Source organism: Mercenaria mercenaria, chromosome 4 (assembly GCF_021730395.1).
Source record: "Mercenaria mercenaria strain notata chromosome 4, MADL_Memer_1, whole genome shotgun sequence".
NCBI lineage: Eukaryota > Metazoa > Mollusca > Bivalvia > Venerida > Veneridae > Mercenaria > Mercenaria mercenaria.
The window spans coordinates 50,271,302-50,295,108 of record NC_069364.1 but is presented as its reverse complement, the minus strand read 5'-3'; the positions used below and the strand labels follow the sequence as shown (position 1 = coordinate 50,295,108).

General features: G+C 35.3%; 1 protein-coding gene across 1 annotated transcript in view; it reads right to left on the bottom strand.

Moving 5' to 3' along the window:
* The window catches only part of LOC123551646 (uncharacterized), a 28,933-nt gene extending 9,556 nt beyond the window's left edge, over nt 1-19,377 (bottom strand). Inside the window, exons 1-9 of the mRNA XM_045340726.2 lie at nt 19,305-19,377; nt 18,989-19,150; nt 13,992-14,153; nt 12,097-12,249; nt 10,926-11,096; nt 8,195-8,347; nt 6,833-6,982; nt 3,461-3,592; nt 2,279-2,425 (exon numbers count right to left, since the gene is read on the bottom strand). Coding sequence (XP_045196661.2) covers nt 2,279-2,425; nt 3,461-3,592; nt 6,833-6,982; nt 8,195-8,347; nt 10,926-11,096; nt 12,097-12,249; nt 13,992-14,153; nt 18,989-19,091 — 1,171 coding nt within the window. The 5' untranslated portion in view covers nt 19,092-19,150; nt 19,305-19,377. The remainder of the gene's footprint in view (nt 1-2,278; nt 2,426-3,460; nt 3,593-6,832; nt 6,983-8,194; nt 8,348-10,925; nt 11,097-12,096; nt 12,250-13,991; nt 14,154-18,988; nt 19,151-19,304) is intronic.
* Nucleotides 19,378-23,807: the final 4,430 nt, after the last annotated feature.

Below are 23,807 nucleotides of genomic sequence, written 5' to 3'. Positions count from 1 at the left end.
TTTCGTGAACAAATGTAAATATTCCATTTTTGAAAGTTTAACTTACTGATTTGCAATTATTGCAGATGATGTTGCACATAATGCAAACAGCAGCATAACCCAATGTTCTGATATTTGACACTTTAATATGATTGTTTCTGTTAAAGCACACGCTATAGTGACATCATAATGACATCAATATTTTTGTTAAATATAGCTATCAAGAAAGAGTGCTACCATATTTTATTTTCTGTTTTAGATACCAGTAAAGGGTATATTAAAATCTACATAATGTATAGCGAAATCATGGTTTACTTAAATTAATACACTCAAAATTGGTTATACTTCACCAGAATAATCGATTCAGGCTACGCCCTCGAGAAATTATTCTGTGGATGTACAACCTCTTTTTCATGTATTAATAACGTTGTTAAAACATCATTTTTCTATAAAATATTTCTTAAATGATGTACATATTATATTATTATATCACCCTTACAGAAGAAAAAGGCCTGCTGCGTACTCTTGCTGTGTACATACAGCGTATATGATGCATACATGATGTGTACTGAAATCAAGGGCTTTAAATAGTACACAGGATATACACCGCACATACACCGATAGTACGTTTGTAGTACACTTTTGACATGCAAATGAGCTCTGCCGTGTACTACTTGCTGCGTACATGCTGTGGACTACATAGTACACAGGATGTACGCTGGAGGAATTTAGTATGCGGGAAATAGTACGCAGCATGTACGCGGCACATACACTTTTCACATGCAAATGAGCCTGCAGTGTACTACCCCTGCGGCGTACATGCTGTGTACTCCTGCGGCGTACATGCTGAGTACTCCTGGCCCTAGTCCTGCGGCGTACATGCTGTGTACTCCTGCTGCATACATGCTGTGTACTCTTGTGGCGAAACTGCTGTGATAATGTAAATTCCTTACCCCACCAACTTTTGTATGCAAATGCTGATCATTTGAACAGAAAAAACAGAAAAAAGATAAGTGACATGCATCAATAAGTATTTACCCTTACCAAAATAATGTAGATTGATGTTATCAAATAAATTAGTATGCTTTTCTTCATCCACTTTTCAATGAAATAAATCAATTTTTGCAGCATGTAATTTGGTAAACTTTTGAAGAAAATGGCGTAACTGCATCAAGGGGAAACAACTTTAATGCAACTAAATATAAGTGTTATGATTTATTATAGATGATGTGTGTGTTGTATGTATTTATTTTGATTAAAATCCATCTGAGAACAATCTAGGACTGGAATTATATAAGCATTTATACACTTTTACGTCCGTAAAAAGTAGCGCACAAAAAAATTTTGGATTGATTTTTTCCAATGGGGCCGGCGCAATTAGCCAAAAACGTTCTGAAAATATACGAGCGGCAAATCCGATGAACAACTTTTTAATTTGGTGAGGCCTTAATGAGTTAACATAATGAGCATTAAAGCCTTTATAAAACATGACAGAATGGTGTTTTGCTTAAGAGTATTCAAATAACAGTGAGAGCTATTAATTCTTCTCATTCGGGCACTGTTGAGGCATTATCTTGGTAATTATTTCATGTATTACAAAATGTAATGCAACCAAGTTCAAATAAGGCTTTTCAATTATCCAAGTAAGTTAGAAAGCTCAGGATTAATTCAGAATGAAAAAGAATATATTTTTACACTGCATGCAAGTGTGCAGCTCAGAAATCACTAAGATGTAAGCTTCACAAATGAACATTGCAAATAGTTTGGCAAATTTTCATTGTTCAGAATACCGGTAATCTGAATTATTCTATGCTATTAAGATAAAAGTTACTAAGTATAAATGCCAACAGAAATTGTACAAGTCTTTCCCGCGTATATGAAATGTACTGCACAAATTTCAAAGTATCTGCGATGTACATGAAGTGTACTATTTTCTTGTACAAGTCCCTCCTGCGTACATGCAGTGTACTCCTTAAATTTTCAGAGTCTGTGCTGCGTACTTGAAGTGTACTAGTGACCTCCTGCGTACATGCTGTGTACTCGTCGAAATAGTACGCGGCATGTACGCGGAATGCGGTGTATGTAAAATGTACTCCTCTGGCGTACTACTGTGTTCGCGGCATATACACAGCAGATACGCAGCATGTACGCCACAGAGGCTTGCTTCTGTAAGGGCAGTGTGCTTTATATAAAATACACCCACAAAATATGAACATACAGATTTCACTTTCAAAAGCTTAAATCTGAAGTACATAGCAGTAAATCAAGTTTTCTAAAGGAAAGCAAGCAAATGTCATACTTTTATCTTTTCCATTTCCACATTTCTTTGTAAGGACCCTGGTCTGTGGGCATGAGGGATTTGTTGCTTTTTTTAGTGTATCTATTCTCCTCATCTGATTGGTCTCTGGATCACATTCTGACCAATCACCATTCTCAAACTTACATGCTGAAATTCACATTTGAAAACCAGTATTTGTTATAGTAATGACAAAATTTCAATATTCCATTAGTAAATATGTAAGACATGACTACAGAATTCTTCAAATAATCAACAGAGCCACGCCATGAGAAAACCAACATAGTGGCTTTGCGACCAGCATGGATCCAGTCTGGTCAGGGTCCCTGCTGTTCGCTATCAATACCTATTGCAATTAGAGAAACTGTTAGTGAACAGCATGGATTCTGACCAGACTGCGCGGATGCCACTATGTTGGTTTTCCCATGGCGTGGCTCAACTAGTGATGTAATATCTGGCACTTACTGTTAGCCAGTACCTACTATTTTCTCTATAAGTAAATTACAACTTCTATGTAAATAACAGATCTTATAAACAAATGACTGGAATTCATACATACCCTGCCTGTACAATGACATCACAGAATCAGAAAAAGGTGTATCCAATGGGGTGAGGGCTAAGCCAGCACACACCCCTTTCCCCACTAAAAAATCTAGTAATCTAAAACAGAGACATCAGTCATCTTAGTAAAAAAAGTTTGGCTCAATTATGATGCAAAACTTTAACTTATTCAGTACTTTTTATAAGTAATTCTACAAATTCAAAAGATGCCATTGTGTCAGGCATTCATGTTCAAACCATGTCAGATATAATTATGTACCATAGGCATTATATTTTAAACTTAGTGAAATAATTTTATCATTTCATTGCCTACAATACAAATTTTCTTAACAATTAATGTAAAATCATTTAATTTCATGGGCATGAAATTTCGTGGTTTTGGTCAAAATGGCAATTTCGTGGGGATATTAATTCATGGATTTCAACTTTTGAACATAAAATGAATGGGAATTTAACTTGTTCGTTGGGATTAAATTTTGTGGATTGACACAACCACGAAAATTAGTTCCCCATGAATATTAATGATTTCACAGTAATCAACGTTCAGGATATGTTTGTACCAATCATTAGACTCATTGCCAACACAAAGCTACAAATCAACAACAGTTACTGTGAACAACTTACGTTTTTTACATTTCTTTGAGTATTCTTTAACAGGCTGGCAGGATGCTGGTCCACTTTTCAAAACTTGGCGTCTGGTCATAGTATTAGTTGTTATATTACATTCTGACCACTGCTCGTACTTGTATTTACAAACTGAAAGATATTTTTGACAACCAACCTTAATAATTTAAAAATGAGCCGTGCCATGGGAAAACCAACATAGTGGGTGTGCGACTAGCACGGATCCAGACCAGCCTGCGCATCCGCGCAGTCTGGTCAGGATCCAAGCTGTTCGCTAACAGTTTCTCCAATTTCAATAGGCTTTAAAAGTGAATAGCATGGAGCCTGACCAGACTGCGCGGATGCGCAGGCTGGTCTGGATCCATGCTGGTCACACACCCACTATGTTGGTTTTCCCATGGCACGGCTCAAATGGTTTTCATAAGAATATATACAGTGACAACCAGAAACAGTTGAAATGAACATCATATTATGTTTTCATGGCAATTAACAACAATAACTGCCTCGATAGCCTAGTGGTAGAGTGCCCACTTTGCATGTGGGAGGTCGTGGTTTTGATTCTTGGCCGCATCATACCAAAGACGTGAAAAATGGTACCAGTAGCTCCCTTGCTTGGCGCTCAGCATTAAAAAGGGAAACTGGCCTCTCATCTCACATACCCTCGTGGTGATGGATTCCATCAGGAATGAGGCATCGAGAGTGATTAATATAAGTTGTAGAACTTGCTTCACAATCGACCTAAAATAAATTCTGTATAAACTAAAACTAAACTAAATAACAACAACAACAGTAACAGTTTGAAAATTTTAGTTCTCTGAAACTACCTACCCCAATGCAGGTTGTTCAAAAAAAAAAAATTCTTATAACCTATACATAAAGCCAATTATGAATTAGTTGTGTGCAATCTTCATCCAAATTTTTGTGTTCTTCCTTTTATAGAATTAATAAATATTAGAAATTAATAATATGCATTAATAGAATATATGGTATAACATAATTATGTTTTGTTTTTTTCTTCAGTTCCAGGGTATCAAAACCAACTAAATATGTATGTATATAATTATGCATGAAATGTAAATGTCAGTTGCTCCCTTGACTCAACTACATCATCTTAAATGACAATATTGCATTTACTATCTGCATAAAGGAACAATTATTTGACTCTTGGGAAACCATAGATACCGAGTAATGTTTTCCAGACTTTCTGATGCAGATAAACATCTGGAAAGGGTTATGAAATGGAAACAATTTTGATATGTCAATATGTTCCAATATAAAAGTAATTTTATTACAATATGGCAACACGGCCATAAGATCAACATATGAGCCGCGCCATGAGAAAACCAACATAGTGTGTTTGCGACCAGCATGGATCCAGACCAGCCTGCGCATCCTTGCAGCCTGGTCAGGATCCAAGCTGTTCGCTTTCAAAGCCTATTGCAATTAGAGAAACCGTTAGCGAACAGCATGGATTCTGACCAGACTGCGCGGATGCGCAGGCTGGTCTTGATCCTGGATGATGCTAGTCCCAAAAGCACTATGTTGGTTTTCTCATGGTGCAGCTCATGTTATTTGTCATCATACGTTTATCTGACCTACTATCTTAAATGAAAGATGTTTCAGAACTGAATGATATTAACAGAATGGTGTTGCATTTAATTCATATACATGTATTGTGAATCAGCTATCAGTTCATGCATTCATAAATGATTCCGCAAAAGGTGTGACCTCTTTGCCATGTTTTAATATATTAAAACATTCACACTGATGTCACGTAGGCCTACTTTTTGGTGCCATACATACAAAGAAATAGTGCCTCCCTATTTCATCCTTTTTTAACATTAAAGGCATGTTAGAATTTAAGTGATGTTCAGGAAAACCAATTTTTAATCTATTTTAACATTACAAAGAGGTTATATCCAAGAATAATTCACACTTGCTACGCCCTCATGAAATTATTCTGCATGCATATAACTGTAGGTTATCTCTCCATATTGTTTAGATATATTAAATATGGTTCAACTAAATATCATTTCATAAAACAAAATATACGAGAAGTCCATAGTTCTGAATGACTTACAAGTACAAAACAATGACAAACTTAACAGTCTAAACCCTTTAATGCCAACGTCTGGAGTTATTTATTTTTACACTTTAACATTTTCCTAGAAGACAAAACTATAACTTAGGCCAATAAATTTCCGTTACAGAAATAAACAAAAACAAAGACACACATATCATAAACTGTATTGACTGAAAAACCATTAACGTCACATTTTCAGGTTATTTATTTTTGGGACAATGACGCTGTAATTGAAAGATGGGTAATATTATGTAAATTTCTAAATTCTATCTTTATATCATGTCCCAGCTGGTGTATTTCTAACAAGAGCTTTCAATATTGGCATGGATAAATTCTGCTGACTACAGCCTATTATGCCTTGTTCTTCCATTCAATATGTTTCAAGGTCTCTACTGCTTTGTATTGCTTATTTGCATGTTAACCATTGGTTTATCATTCAATTTGGGCAATACCATTTATAATTCAAAGGGGTGTTCACTGAAAATTTACAGACTGAATAGCGAACAGTGCAGACCATAAATGAGGTGGAGGATCCTGGGTATTACATCCTTGAATTAAAAGACAGACAAATATTTCATCTGTTATCTGGCCTAATATGGAAATAAACTGGATGCCCGTGGGCATCATGTCAAGCTCAACCTTTGACACCTATCTGTGACCTTGACCTTTTGAGATAGAGTCCGTCTCATTGAGTTGAACATTCATGCCAAATATACACAAGATTCCTCATGCATGACAAAGTTATGGACCAGACAAGATCTGAAATTACTTGTGACCTTGACCTGTAAGATAGGAACCTGGGATTTGTGCATGACACTCCGTCTCACTGAGGTTAACATTCATGCCAAATATTGCTCCATGCATGTCAAAGTTATGGTCTGGACAAACAAATCCGGACGGACGAACAGACACACGTACACTTGCACGCACATACATCGAACCACCATTTGGACAACTATGTCTTTGCTTCCACAAGCAGGCTTGACAATAAATCATAAATGTTTACCAGAGTTTTTAAATTTCCAAGTCTCTTGGAATTGTCAAATCTAAACAGCATTTTTTTTATACACAGTTCAGGTCTTTGTTAACATGCAGTAGGGAGAGAAAATTGTCCAAGGAAATTTTAAGTTTAGATTTTCTCTCACTGGTAGTACAGGTTAGATAATCTATGTGTACATTTAATATCAGGACTTTGTCAAATTACTGAGTGACCATATGAAAAAAGTTACTCACCTAAAGAAGTATTGGATATAAACTTGGTGGAAACTACTATGTTAACTTTTATTTACCATTTGTTTTCTTTTTCCCTTTACATTTTCTCTCTATTGTTTGTGTTGGTTCGCACTGAGCAGGATCTCCTCTTTTTAAAGTTTTCACCATTACACGCATATTTGTAGTTGAATCACATTCTTCCCAACTCGTTCGTCTGTACTTACACACTAAAATATTCACCAAGTATCAATTTTACTAAACCATAAACATATTTGTTAACATTTTGTTGTGACCAACAATGAAAACAGGTGAATTTCCCCGCAATTTCTTAATAAAGATAATTCTGATAATATGATTATATAGAAATTGCTACGGAAAAAAATCAAGCTATCTGAAGCTGCTATAATGCTACTATCATTTTTGCTATTCAGTGTCTCTATACCTTATGTTTAATGTTTTGGAGTAGTATAGCTTCAAAACACAGAAATATTTGACGAAGGAACAACAATCTACCTGACCATTACATGTTCTGCCATACTGTCCCATAAGATTGATACTAAAATTATTCTCAAAAAGTTGTCCCCCTTTAAAATGAATACCATAAAGAAATAAAATAAACAATAATATTGCTGAAACTACGTTCAACCTAGTTATGTGAAATTTCAGCACTGGGACATTACTGCAAATGCATCGAAACGAAGATATGTAACAGTTATTTGAAAAATGGTGAGTTTTTTTTCAAAGGCAATGAACTGTCCAAAAGTGTGGCCCCTTTATGCATCCCTTTTCCAGAATTCAATGTATATATCAGAAAACTGATAGCTGTTGTTTAGAGTAATGTATATGTTTTATACCCTGTTCAATTTTCTTGTGAAACAACCTTTTCTTTCTATGATTTCTCAAAATGTAAGGCTAAGTCTTAACAGATGGGTTTCATTGTTGGCTATTCATTCTGCAAATTATCTAAAGTAGCTAGACATTGTATGATGAAAGTAAACATTGCATAAGAAATTGCAAAATAAATCAGTACACATAGTTTTGGTGAAGCCAGGTGCAATATGTGCAATATCAGTCTGGAATTAAGATAATAAATAGAATTTATGTTATTTAATTATTTACAACTCAGTGATTTATTTGGACAGGTACCCATAATATATCTTGTATTGTTCAGAAAATGTTGGAAAGTCATTTTATTCTAAACCAACAGGCCTACAGAACAGAGTTTGTACTGATCATGCAGTCAGAACATTGGCAACCTGGTAACAGACTTTGGATAAGACAACTTACAATGGGATACTTGACAGCTGTGGTTCTGACAATGAACTGACAATTTAATCACTGCAAAAAATGAGGACACAAACAGAGTTTTAGTTTTCACAGAACAGGTTCATGTTTACAGGGGGTGTTTTCATCATTGCACAAGTCATAACATAACATACCATGTGGTCTAAGATGCTTATTTTTACACTTTTTCACTTGTAGCTTTGTAACATTACAACGTGTTGGGTCCCCATCCTTCAGTGTTAAAGTTCGACTGACTGTGTTACTGGCAGCATCACAGGGACTCCAAGGTTGCTTCTCATATTGACAGCCTGCAAGGGTAAACATGATAGTTCAATTCATCTTAAGATAAAGTCATCTGAAATTTGAAATGCATTTAAGAAATAGATGTTAATGTTGTTTGTAACATACCTGTACAACGTTGAAATTAAAACTGTTTGTCGCTAGTGACCAACTCGATGTTAACTACCATGAAAGGGAAATTTCTGCAAGTCCTGGTATACATTATTATATCTTTACCATTAATTTATCTGGAGGCCTTCACAAACTATTTCATAAAAAAAGTTTAAACTTTGACAAATGCAAGGACATTTTTTCATTTATCGATTATATTATAACTAGGACATTAATTTATCTTACAAATTTTCACTAAACAGTGCCAGTTATTTATGACACAATAAAATATCTCTTTTGTCATTTTACCATGAAATTCAGCCCTATAGCAGGAATCTTCAATAGTTTATGATATCACAGGAACACTAAGACAATAAAAGAGTTAATTTCATGCAGGGAAATGCATTCCAAGCAATTTCTTCATTTATATACAGAGGATATAACATGAGTGTCTTTAATACTGAATTTATTAAACAAGTAGAATGAAATAATAAAATGAGAGGCTCTGCCGAGCATTTTATCAATTCTATACAACAGATTTAATAAATTCAATGTGGAAAGTCACAAAATGTAGTATTCTTTTTTATCACATATTAACTTTTCCTGCTGAAACATAAAAAATTCTTCTTTCTTTGATTATTATAAACAAGTCAATTCAACCAAAATTTCCTGTACTTTAAACGACATTGACGTCAAAGCTTTATTACACTAGTGTATTATCAAATTTATGTAATGGCTTTATTTCACTCCCGCGACGTCAAACATGTGATAAACTGTCATAATGAAGCAATCACTTTGGATCAAACTCATAAACTTCTTGCCTCTAGAAGTCAATTCTCTAGCATTCCTAATGCCCAGAAAAAGCAGGGTTCTTTGGAAATGTTTTTTCCCAACTTAGAGTGTTAGTTACATAGTTTTGCTGCCAGAATTCCAAGACGGTAATTTAATCACTAAAGTGATAATGTCTGGAAGTTAGCAGTTAACTTTGTTAGTTGATACAAAGCTGGTTTCTGTCAAACAAAAGCAGAAATTCTCAGAAAGACTGAAAGCTGCAGTTTATTTTGCCTCACAAGGTACTGAACAAAACTAAATTTGGATCAAACAAGTGAATGAAGTATTGCCATGCAATACAAAGTCCCCTACTGGAAGGCACCTAATTTTCTCTACTGCAATATAATATAATGAACTGATATCTGTGATGTATAAACTATATTGTACTATATGTACAATATGTTACAACAAAACACTCGGATTAGCATATATAAAAACTTACCGGTTTTTTTCATATGGAATTTTTTTGGCCGTTTATAAAAAGGTTATCTTATAAGTTATTTATAGTAACAACAAAAGGAACTTAATCCTGAAAAAAAAGAAAAAAAAAACCATCTATATAATATAAGTCCACAAGAAACTCTTTACCAGGTAGAGATAAGTCAAAATACACCTAAAAATTGGATGTAACATGCATGCTGCACCACAGAAAAGTGGTCTCAATTTTTCCCTAGGGCCAGTAATATAAAAGTAACAATATAATCTATTTATAGTTACAACAAAGGGACGCAATTCTAAAAGCAAGGGTGCCTCATGGTGGTGAACATTTGTGCCAAGTTACATCAAAATCCTGAAATGCACCGGACCAAGTCATTCTTGAATTTGACCTTTGACCTCTAAGTATGACCTTGACCTTAGTTAGGGACCTGGTTCTTCCTGGTTCATGGTGGTGAACATTTGTGCCAAGTTACATCAAAATCCCTCCATGCATGAAGAAGAAATGCTCCGGACAAAGCCATTCTTGTATCTGACCTTTGGCCTCTAAGTGTGACCTTGACATTAGACTTAGGGCCCGGGTTTTGCGCATGACATGTTGTCTCATCCAGGAGAATATTTGTGCCAACTGATATTTAAATCCTGGTTTGCATGACAAAATTATAGACCCGACAGGAAAATAATCCTATTGACCTTTGATCTCCAAGTGTGACATTGACCTTTAAGCTAGGGTTCTGGGTGTTGCACATGACACGTCTTCTCATCATGGGGAAAATTTGTGCCAAGTGATATTAAAATCCATTCATGAATGACAGAGTCATGGACCGGACACGAAACAGACCCTGTTCATGCCATGTTGACATTTGACTGCTAAGTGTGGCCTTGACCTTTGAGTTAGGGGTCTGAAAGTTGTGCATGACACATCGTCTTATTATGAGGTACATTTGTGCCAAGTAATATTAAAGTCCCTTCATGGATGGGAGAGTTATGGACCCAACAGGAAAAAAGCCCTGTTGACCTTTGACCTCCAATTGTGACCTTGACCTTTGAGCCCCTTGTTTTGTGCATGACATGTCGTCTCATCATGGGAAACATTTGTGCTAAATAATATTAAAATCTCTTCATGGATGCGGACAGACAGACGGACAGACAGAATAAAGAAATAATGGAAAAGCGCATTCCTATAGTCCCCGAAACTGGTTTTCAACCAGTAGGGGACTAAAAACTTACCTTTACCCTTTCCTTTCTTTTTATTCATCCTCTTTAAACAAGGTTTTGTTACAGTTTTCTTCAGGGGACAAACTTCAGGATCACCTTTCTTCAAAGTTACTTCCCTTGATCTGACCCCTGTAGTAAGGTCACATGCTCCCCATCGCCCCATTTTCTTATACTTACAATTAGCTGAAGTTAAAAGAAAAACACAAAAAATCTTTTGCAACAAGTAGGCAGTAGAGAAATCAGTGCTGCCGTTTTATCTTACCTGTTTCACTGTTGTCAAACATACTCTGTTAAAGGAATTCCTCCACATTTATGTCAACTTTTATGAACTTTGGAAGAATACTTCAATTTTTACTAACTTTAAACAAAAAGTACAAATGATGTGATACTTGGCTGTATTTACACTCCTGCATGCAGTCTTCACACTTTGTAAAAAAGTTATCTACCTAGTTAGTCACACTGTAAAATTTCTTATAAAACAGAAATGAGACAGTGCATTTATCAAACACATTAAATATCAATTTTTGATATCATGGTGTAAGTTTTTAATTGAAAATAAATAGTTTTAAAGATACCTTCAAAGACAAAACATTCTGGATAATGCTAAAACCGGCTAAACCAACATATGTGCGAGTAAATTCTGACATCCAAGATGCCTATTTTCTTGCCGAGGAACATGGCAAATGTCATCTCATAAAAGTACCCTGTGATAAAGAATACTAGATTAAGGACGGTTGCTGCAGTTTTGGGTAGAAAATCTCCCAGTAATAGAATTTTTTGAAACTTTGTATATGAATACAGTCTCATGTCAGAAACAGAATTATGAAAAAAAAATTGAAGGTCACCATGCTTGTTCAGGAGTTATCTGCCCTTGAATATGCAAATCTGAAGAAAAATCCAGTTTTAAGGGCAGATAACTCTTAAACAAGCATGGTGACCTATGATGGTTCTTGCATTTTTCTGTTTCTAACATGATATTGTGTTCATATACAAATTTTGAACAAATTCTATTACTGAGAAATTTTGCCCCATTTCTCATACAAGAAACTGCCGCAAATGGCTTTAATCACTGATTCAAATGTTTACTGTGTACTTCAACCTGTGAATAAAGACCACCTGTTCATAGCTCTCCAAAGTGTGGTCAATATATGCAGGTCTAACTGCCCAGTGACATAAAACTTACTTTTTAAACCTTTATGCTGCCGTTTACATATTTTCTCCAACACCTGAGTAGGTGGGCAGGTATTTGTATCACCTCTCTTTAAAGTTTTCACCATAGTTTTGATGTTTGTAGTACCATCACATTCACTCCATTGGCCCCTTTTATATTTACAACCTATCAAAGATATAAAGAGGCAAAGTAAAATGGTATATTTTAGTAGGGCCCAAGAAATGTATTTTATATAAATAGCCCAGTTTCCCACCCCTCACCCCCACGCTCTGTCAGTTTTTTCCCCACTAACACTTTGCACTTTACTTTTAAGGGAGGGAAATGACTAGCTAGTTTTGCCCCTCTCTCTACACCTTATGTTTAATATCATATCTTAACCTTTACTCTGCTAAATTTCTAAAATGGACTGGTCCTTCTTCCAATCTGGGCAGTACTACTTATTATTCAAAGGGGTGTTCACTGAAAATTTACTGACTGAATAGCGAACTGTGCAGACCATGATCAGACTGCATGGATATGCAGGCTGATCTTGGTCTGCACTTGTCGCAAAGGCAAAACCACATGCCACCAGCAGACTGAAGGTTAAGTAAGTTTTGAACTTACTTAAGAGTGTGTGAAAATGACTTGTCATTCCGGACATATGTATAATATGGTTATTATAACAGTACCTTGATCTGCAATGTTGTATTTGGCTTGAGTGGATTTTGCCAAGCCTGGCCCTCAAGAGGCGCTTGCTAGTATTTGTTAGTAAAATACTACCCGTTAAGAACATCTTTCCCCTTTTACACTTTGCCTGCATCTTTCTTTGAGCAACTTCAAACAAAAGTGAATGCTCTGAACATGCAGTGAATGCCCTGCAACTGTTACCTAGCAAATGCTCTAATTATCCAGTGAAAACCCCATTAATCAGTGAATGCCCCTGTTATCCAATGAATGTCCCATTATACTGTCCCAGTGAATGACCTCATTATGCAGTGAATGCCCCAGTTACCCAGTGAATGCTTTAATTATGCAGTGAGTGATCCCATTATCCAGTGAATGCTGTCATTCCCCAGTGAATGCTCCTGTCCCAAACACCCATTAAATATGCCATTACCCATTGAATGCTCCCATTTTTTAATCATTGAATTCTCCCATTACCCAGTGAATGCCCCCATTACCCCGTATAAGCACCCATTACCCAATGAATGTCCTCATTACCCTGTAAATGCTCCCCATTATTAACCAGTGAATGTCCCCATTACCCAGTCAATGCTTCCAGTTATGCAATGAATGTTCTTATTTCTCAGTGAATGTCATTATTTGCTAGCAAATGCCCTCATATCCCAGTGAATACATTAACTTGCAAGAAATTACAATATACATAACAAATAATCTTTCTCCATAAACCCTACAAACACATTTTGACAGCTTCTTTTTCTTCAACCGTATTCCAGAGAGATTTTGTGTATTTTAACAATGACAGCATTTCCATTTTAGATAGTGTAACCCACACACATTTTCATATTCATAGCAATATAACATGCAATACAAGCCATTAAAGAGCACTGTATATGCAGAAAGCTACTGGAATGCCAGATCCAGCGGAAACTTCCCATTTGCATGTAGTAGATATAAGTCACATGTCTTAACAAGGAAACAAACTTGACAACTATCATTCCACAATGGCATGTTGAACATAGGGAGCCTTTTGATATTTTTGCATCTGTTGCAACAAATGACTTTTTGACAATATTTTATTTATAATGGGTTCTCACTGTACTATTTTCAAGTAAATGGTCATAGCTATTAAGCCATGTTACAGTTTTATACAAGAAAAGTTTCATTAAAGGCATAACCTATACATTCCTTGACCAGTTTTTGTAATCCTCACAGGCCTTAATAAAATTTACTTTAAATATCAATACCATTTGGTTTCAGTTTCTTCCTTTTGCACATCTTTTCTACATCTTTGACAGGCTCACATATACGTGGGTCCCCTCTTTTTAGCTTTTGTTCCCGTGTTTTCTTGTTTGTAACTGGGTCACAGTCACTCCAGCTGCCTCCACGACTATATTTACACTCCATACCTAAAACAGAATAAATGGTAAATCAAAGATATTTAGAATTTATTTATCTGAATGTCCCCATTACCTGGTGATTTTACCCATTGATTATCCAATGAAAGTCATGAATCAGAATGGTTTTCCTAATTACCCAGTGACTGTCCCCATTTGCCATGTAAATGTCATTCCATGTTTTTCCAAATGAATGTCACAGCTAGCCTGCAAATGCTTCAATTACCTGGTCAACTTTAAACAGAATTGCCCTGGCCCCTGTAAAAAAGGTTCATGAACTTCAGGAATTTATTCATGAACAAATTCATGAAATAGTTCATGAATAAATATTCATGAGAGTCAAAGTTTATGTTTCATTAATTTTGATATTCATGAACTTGTTCATGAATTTAAAATAATACATGAACAAGTTCATGAATATTGAAATTCATGAAACATAAATTTTGATTCTCATGAATATTTATTCATGAACTATTTTTGTAAAAAAGAAAAAAGAAAAACAAATTCATGAACTAGTCAAGGAAAACTGGTAGGAGTGTAACACTATGAAACCTGAGAGATCTGCATGTAATGGAATTCTTTTAACAATTTCACTAGAGCTTGATACAAGAATAAATCCTGTATGTCAAAGTGTTGTTCAGTTAGCCTGGCCAGAGACTGTTTTTAGCTCACCTGTCACAAAGTGACAAGGTGAGCTTTTGTGATCGTGCAGCGTCCGTCGTCCGTGCCTGCGTCCGTCTGTCCGTGCGTAAACTTTTGCTTGTGACCACTCTAGAGGACACATTTTTCATGGGATCTTTAAGAAAATTGGTCAGAATGTTTACCTTGATGATATCTAGGTCAAGTTCGAAACAGGGTCATGTGTGGTCAAAAACTAGGTCAGTAGGTCTAAAATTAGAAAAACCTTGTGACCTCTCTAGATGCCATACTTGTTAATGGATCTCCATAAAAATTGGTCAGAATGTTCATCTTGATAATATCTAAGTCAAGTTCAAAAGTGGGTCACGTGCCATCAAAAAGTAGGTCAGTAGGTCAAATAATGAAAAAACATTGTGACCTCTCTAGAGGCCATATTTTTCATGGGATCTGTATGAAAGTTGGTCTGAATGTTTATCTTGATGATATATAGGTCAAGTTTGAAACTTGGTCAATTGTGATCAAAAACTAGGTCAGTAGGTCTTAAAATAGAAAAGCCTTGTGACCTCTCTAGAGGCCATACCCTTGAATGGATCTTCATGAAAATTGGTCAGAATGTTCGCCTTGGTGACATCTAGGTCAATTTTGAAACCGGGTCACGTGCCATCAAAAACTAGGTCAGTAGGTCAAATAATAAAAAAACCTTGTGACCTCTCTAGAGGCCATACTTTTCATGGGATATGTATGAAAGTTGGTCTGAATGTTCATCTTGATGATATCTAGGTCAAGTTTGAAACTGGGTCAACTGCATCAAAAACTAGGTCAGTTGGTCTAAAATTAGAAAAATCTTTTGACCTCTCTAGAGGCCATATTTTTCAATGGATCTTCATGAAAATTGGTCTGAATGTTCACCTTGATGATATCTAGGTCAGTTTCGAAACTGGATCACGTGTGGTCAAAAACTAGGCCAGTAGGTCAAATAATAGAAAAGCCATGTGACCTCTCTAGAGGTCATATTTTTCAATGGATCTTCATGAAAATTGGTCTGAATGTTCACCTTGATGATATCTAGGTCAGTTTCAAAACTGGATCACGTGTGGTCAAAAACTAGGCCAGTAGGTCAAATAATAGAAAAGCCATGTGACCTCTCTAGAGGCCATATTTTTCAATGGATCTTCATGAAAATTGGTCAGAATTTTTATCTTGATAATATCTAGGTCAAGTTCAAAACTGGGTCTCATGAGCTCAAAAACTAGGTCACTATGTCAAATAATAGAAAAAACGACGTCGTACTCAAAACTGGGTCATGTGGGAACAGGTGAGCGATTCAGGACCATCATGGTCCTCTAGTTTTAGTCTCTGCTGTGTCACTGTGACAATGACATTTTACACCGTCGACAAATGACATGTTGAGTAAAACAGTAAACTAGGGTGGGATTGGGAGCATAATAAGAACTAAACAATTGCTGTATAAAATACAAAACATTAAGTTAAACAATGTATAATTTACTTTAATCTCAAGATTGAAATTCACATACATGTACTAGCCCTTACAGAAGAAAAAGGCTTGCCGCATACTCTTGCTGTGTACATACAGCATATTTGACGCGTACATGATGTGTACTGAAATCAAGGGCTTTAAATAGTACGCAGGATATACACCGCACATACACCGATAGTATGTTTGTAGTACACTTTTGACATGCAAATGAGCTCTGCCGCTTACTACTTGCTGCGTACATGCTGTGGAGTACATAGTACACAGGATGTACGCTGGAGGAATCTAGTACGTGGGAAGTACACCAGAGAAATAGTACGTAGCATGTACGCGGCACATACACTTTTCACATGCAAATGAGCCTGCGGTGTACTACCCCTGCGGCGTACATGCTGTGTACTCCTGCTGCATACATACTGTATACTCCTGTGGCGTACATGCTATGTACTCTTGTGGTGAAACTGCTGTGAACAGGTTTTACTGTGCATGTGCAGCCTTTTCTAAATCAAACAAAATTCATAATGCTCAAAAATACCATATTTAGTTTAAAATTAACAGTTTTAAATAGTGACCTAAAATGCACCATAATTCGACTTTGAACATTAAGAGTAACAAGTGCACTTAAAGCATATGGCAAATCTGCGATAAATGCTGAGAAGCATGGGTAAGACACAGCTCACTGCTCAATTTTTCATTATAATTGCATATACAGGTGTTACTTTACATTGCATGCAAGGTGCAGCTCAGAAATCACTTAGATGTAAGCTTCACAAATGAACATTGCAAATAGTATGGCAAATTTTCATTGTTCAGAATAATCTGAATTATTCTATGCTATTAAGATAAAAGTTACTCGGAAATCAAGTTCTTGCTTCCAAAAAAAAAAATGTAGAAATCCTTCCTGCATGAAGTGTACTTCAGACTTTTATCTAAAAAAATTCTAAGTATAAACAACAAAAGAAAATGAACAAGTCCCTCCCGCGTATATGAAGTGTACTTGAGACTTTAACTTATAAAAACAAGAGGACCATGATGGTCCTGAATCGCTCACCTCTTCCCACAAGACCCAGTTTTGAGTATGAAGTCGTTTTTTCTATTATTTGACATAGTGACCTAATTTTTGAGCTCATGTGACCCAGTTTTGAACTTGACCTAGATATTATCAAGATAAAAATTCTGACCAATTTTCATGAAGATCCATTGAAAAATATGGTCTCTAGAGAGGTCACAAGGTTTTTCTATTATTTGACCTATTAACCTAGTTTTCAAAGGTACCTAACCCTGTTTTGAACTTTACCTAGATATCATCAAGGTGAACATTCTCACTAATTTTCATGAAGATCTCATGAAAAATATGGCCTCTAGGGAGGTCACAAGGTTTTTCTATTTTTATACCTACTGGCCTAGTTTTTGACCGTACGTGACCCAGTTTCAAAACTGACCTAGATATCATCAAGATGAACATTCAGACCAACTTTCATACAGATCCCAAGAAAAATATGGCCTCCAGAGAGGTCACAAGGTTTTTCTATTTTTAGATCTACTGACCTAGTTTTTGACCGCACGTGACCCAGTTTCGAACTTGACCTAGATATCATCAAGGTGAACATTCTGACTAATTTTCATGAAGATCTTTTGAAAAATATGGCCTCTAGAGAGGTCACAAGGCTTTTCTATTTTTAGACCTACTGACCTAGTTTTTGACCGCACGTGACCCAGTTTCAAACTTGACCTAGATATCATCAAGGTGAACATTCTGACCAACTTTCATAAAGATCCCATAAAAAATGTGACCTCTAGAGATGTCACAAGCAAAAGTTTACACACGCACGCACAGACGACGGACGCTGAGCGATCACAAAAGCTCACCTTGTCACTTTGTGACAGGTGAGCTGAAAAGGTTTTGAATTTTAGTACTTTTAATGAACCTGTGTTCATGAACAATTTTGGTTCTTAGTCTTAGTTTAGACCAACAGTAACTGTTCAGGAACTGGTAAAGTTCTGTAAGTTCTTGAAATTTTGCAGTTTTTGAACCAATGTTCAGGAACTATCATTGTTCTAGAATCACAGTCTAAGAACTGTTATGCTGGTTCAAGAACAGTTCTCTAAGTTCTTCAGAACTTCTTGATTGTTCAAGAACTTAATACTAGTTCTAGAACATTTTTACAGGGTCATAACTCTGTAGTTCCTGAATTACAATTTCAATCATTATCTGAATTTCATTTTCAAGTTCATGAATTTCTTAAATCATTTAATGGATTTTCTGAAATGTTCATGAACTACATTTACAAGTTCATGAAATGAAAGTAATATTCTTGAACTTGAGACTTCATGAATTTAAGTTCATGAACTTTTCCTTGTAGTTCATGAACTTTTTTTGATAATTCATGAAGTTCATGAACCTTTTTCACAGGGGCCAATTAACTTGCAAAACTACCCCATTACCAAGTGAAGTTATCATTTGAAAATGAATGTCATAATTAAACTGTAAATGTCCCAATTACCAAATGAATGTCACTTCCTAATGAATGTCCCTACAAATTACATACATCTACATCAACAACCTATAACATTCCATAAGGCAAAACTAGAGTATTTTAACAATTATGACAGCATTTCCATCTTTGATAAGTCACCCGCATAAAGTTCATATCAATACCAACAAGAGTTACCATAAAATCTGCTTTAAACATCATGTAATTTACATGTATACCATTTCGTTTTGGTTTCTTTCTTTTGCACATCTTTTCTACTATTTTGACTGGATCACATATATGTGGGTCCCCTCTTTTTAGCTTCTGTTCCCTAGTTTTCATGTTTGTAACTGGGTCACAGTCAGTCCAGCTTCCCCCGCGACTATATTTACACACACCATCTGGGTAAAAAAAAAAACCCATAAAATTCTTCAGTATTTCAATCAAACATGCCTTAAACATTTCAATAATCAAGATCATCAACATTTCAATTTAGCTTTCCCAATCTTCCAACACACTAATTCCAATTTCCGGGGATGATATATAAATGTTAACCTATCCTTTAACTGGGAATTTAAGGAAGTACAATCCTGTAATTTTGTAGTCTGCTGTCAGTTTCTTAGAACTTGATTGAAGTATAAGTACACTATTCTTACTGAACATCATCCCATTTCTCAATGGGTTATCATTAAATATCATGTTCTAAGTTAATCAAATTATGTGAGAAATTTAGCTCAGGATTTGAACAAATGACTCCCAGTGGGGCAGTGAAATGTCTAAATGATTGTTCTAACAATTGTGCGCAATTATTTTGCTTCTGAAAATACATTTTAAATCAAAAACAGTTTTAAAAGATTGAGATTTCAAAACACTGACAACAGCCAATATAAAGGGAAATTTGCGTAAGTAATGTAAATCGTAACACTAACAGTCCAACAACAGACAATTTCAGACAAATATTCAAACAATTTGTATTTGAATATAACTTTGGTGGATTTTGTCATTGCACCAATCAACAAAATTTACTCAGAACAAACAAATAAAATTCCCCCTATGTATCTTCAGCACTTAAAATCCACAAAATTTAATCAGAACAAATAAATATAATTTCCACTATGTATCTTCAACATTTAGATTCTACAAAGTCATTTCCCCACAAAATAACCATTTTTGCCAAAAAAAACTACATATTAATTAAATGATTTCACAGTATTGTATATTAACTAGGGCTTGTCTGATTGACTGCAAGAAAGACTGAAAAGATACTGATACATTTTTAACTGTTCACAGTTAAGTAGATTTCGTTTTTAAGGTTTAGGAGTATATCACCAAAACACAGAAATATTTTATAACGAACAACATCGTTACCAATATTTTACCTGACCATTACATGTTCTGCCGTACTGTCCCGTACTGAAAATATTCTGAAAAAAGTTGTCCCCCTTTGAAAATGAATGCCATTTGTAAAGAAATAAAAATAAACAATCGCTGAAAACTGTGTTCCACCTAGTTATGTGAAATTTCAATACTCGCACGCTATTACAAATGCAACAAAACAAACATGTGTAACAGTTCCTTGAAAATGGTGAGTTTTTAAAAGCACTTCACTGTCTGGAAGTGGGGCCTGTTTAAACAGTTCTTTTTTTCAGAATTCAATGCTTATATCAGTATACTGACACTTGTTTTGTAGAGTAATATAAGTAATATACAAGCTATCATTACATAAACAACAAAACAAGTGTCAGTATACTAATATAAACATTGAATTCCGAAAAAAAGACTGCCTAAATGGGACCCACTTCCGGGCAGTCAAACGCCTTCAAAAACTCACCATTTTTAAAGAACTTTTGCACATGTTAGTTTTGATTCATTTGCAATCGCATGCGAGTGTTGAAATTTCACATAATTAAGTGGAACACAGTTTTCAGCAATTGTTTATTTTTATTTCTTTACAAATGGCATTCACTTTCAAAGGGGGACAACTTTTTCAGAATATTTTCAGTATGGGACAGTGCGACAGAACATGTAATGGTTAAGTAAAATATTGGTAACGATGTTATTCGTTTATAAAATATTTCTGTGTTTTGGTGATATACTCCTAAACCTTAATACAAAAAAAAAACAACACAACAACAACAACAACAAACTTTTGTAATGCAAACACCAACATACCAATCAAAAATTTTTTTAGCATGTACTTTCAGTTTTTGTTACAGCAAAACATTTTGCTCAATTAATCCTTACAGTATACCACTGACAAAGTTGTAAAATTCAGGGGCAGAGTTTTTGTTAGGAGGATGTAAAATAAAAATAATAGAAATGTTATTTCTAAGCTGACAACTTGAGAGCAATATTGATTTTAGTGCATATCTTTGTTTTTATTCTCCACTTCTAAGAACAAGGGGAATATTGTTTTGCTCATTGCCGCTTGGTCTGTTGCTAGACCCTTTGGTTTCAGTAATTTGAGAACGCTTGGTCTCACAAAAACCAAATTTCATATGATGATTGCCTGTGTCAGCAAATGAATTCTTTTGGGGGTCAGTAGGTCAAAGGGCAAGGTCACAGTGACCTTAAGACTGAAAACGGTTTCCAACCAGTTCGGCAAATAGTCTTCAAATGCCATTGGATTATTGCCTGTGGTCAGTAGATGACCCCTGTTGGTTTGGGGATTAGTAAGTCAAGGTCAAAGTCATAGTGACCTTGAGATTAAAACTGGTTTCTGCTCGATAGCTACAATCTGTTTGATCTACAGTTGTAAAACTTCATAGGACGATTGCCTTTGGTAAGTAGACAAATTATTATTTCTGTTGTTTGCAGGTCAAAGTTCAATGTAACCATGACCTCTAGACTGAAAATGTTTTTACAACCAATAATTAAAGAATGCTTTGGCTGTTAATCTTCCAAGAGGCGTTGCCTGTTACTAGTCAGTAGATGACCCCTGATGTTCTTTAAGGTCATTTAGTTAAAAGTCAAGGTCACCACATACAAAATTACATTCCCACTTGTATGTGACAGGCCATCACGAGGGCATTATGTGATTTACAAACAGCTTGTTTGTTCCTGTTTTGAGGGAGTTGGTGGGTGCTAGGCAGGTTTATCCAAAATCTATATATTTCAAAGCATTTTCAAAAAATATCTTCCATCGAAAACAGTATATAAACTGCAATGATACAATTATAATCTCTTAAAGTAGTTTTGCACATTTTTGCTAATACAGAATTTGATTAAACACCGATTTTTCAAAACATCAAAATATACTTAAAACAATTTGGCAAAAAAAAAAGATAAGGTTGTGCCCTTGATTTTTGCTAGACTATTTGATAAATTGGACAACAAACAAGTTTCAGAATGCGAGTCTATTGGAATCACAGTTTTTATAAATTTTCCCCATGGAATTTTTCTAAGTCTGATTTATGTACTTACAGCTGTATATATTATCTTAATACAAGAATAAAATGTGCGTGTGTGTGCTGGTTAGAATTGCCCACATTAAAGACAAAATGCACTATAAGCATTGATTGATAAAATTTAACTTTTCAACAATTTTAAAATCATATTTGACTTAACAAGAAAATTACGAGACCGCCATGGTAAACCACATAGTTGGGTATGCACAGCATGGATAGACCAGCCTGCGCATCGCGCAGTCTGGTAGGTCCATGCTGTTCGCTAATAGTTCTCCCAAATTCCAATAGGCTTTAAAGCGACAGCATGGATCCTGACCAACTTTCACGATGTGCAGCTGGTCTGAATCCATGCTGGTCGCAACACACTATTTGCTTTTTATGGCAGCTTTTTTCCGTTTTAAAAATTTACTGATGGTTGCCTTATTAAATCTTATGCAGTTCAGGCTTTATTCTCTGTATCTGGCTACAGTTACACCTTACTTGTGGTTTATCAAATTCAAAACCTTTATCCTGTGAATACATCTCATGTACTAACAGAGTTTCCCACTGTTAATTTGCATAGCGGTAAACACAAAATGATTCACAACAATTTCTGCTGACACTACTGAAGAGATTTATTTCTGCAGTGGAAGTCATTAGTATTAGTTTCTTATTTTCAGTAAGGTGACAAAACATCAATATATTTGTCAGGTCAAGATGCGTCGAATACAAATGTTATATCTGATGAAGTTGAATCCCTAACATTTACAGGTGTATTTTAATTATAACAAGAGAATTACGCCCGAAGTTACATCAGAGGTGTGAGCAAATTTTAAAGGACTTAAATGTGAAGCCAAGGACAGGAAAAACAAAGGGAAAATTCAAAATCTAGTCACAAAAAAATCCTTACATAAAGGTATGTCAACATACGCTAAAAAGTTGTACCACAGAAAGTGTCCCGTTTTTTCTTGGCATTATAAAAATTCAAAATAAGCCTATTTATGATAATGTAAAGCAAGTAATTAATAAAAATTTTGTATGTAAAAGGGATCTCCAGTATAAAACAAGAGACTGCATGCAAAAGCATAAAACAAGCAAAGTCTATATGACTTGACCAACGTTGATATGACTCAGAACAAGTTCATAACATCACTCTACTGTTAGTTGGAACATTTGTTCAATTTTAAACCCGCTTTTTCAAAACATAGTAACTAAAACAATGTAATTGACAAGGCTGTTGATAGCGAGCGTGCTGTCCTCCGACAGCTCTTGTTTGCTAGACTAATTTGAAAAATTTGGACAACAAACAAGTTTTCATAATGCGAGTCTATTGGAAAATCACAGTTTTTATAAATTTTCACAAATGGAATTTTTTCTAAAGTCTAGATTTTAATGATACTTCTCACAGCTGTAAATAAATATATTATCTATAATACAAAGAAATAAAATGTGCGTGTCCGTGTGCTTGTGTTTTAGATATTTGCCCACGATTAAAGACAAAATGCACTATAAGCCATTATTTGATAAAATTTAACTTTTCAAACATTTTAAAATCATATTCTGTCTTAACAAAGAAAATACGAGCCGCGCCATGGGAAAACCAACATAGTGGGTATGCGACCAGCATGGATCCAGACCAGCCTGCGCATCCGCGCAGTCTGGTCAGGATCCA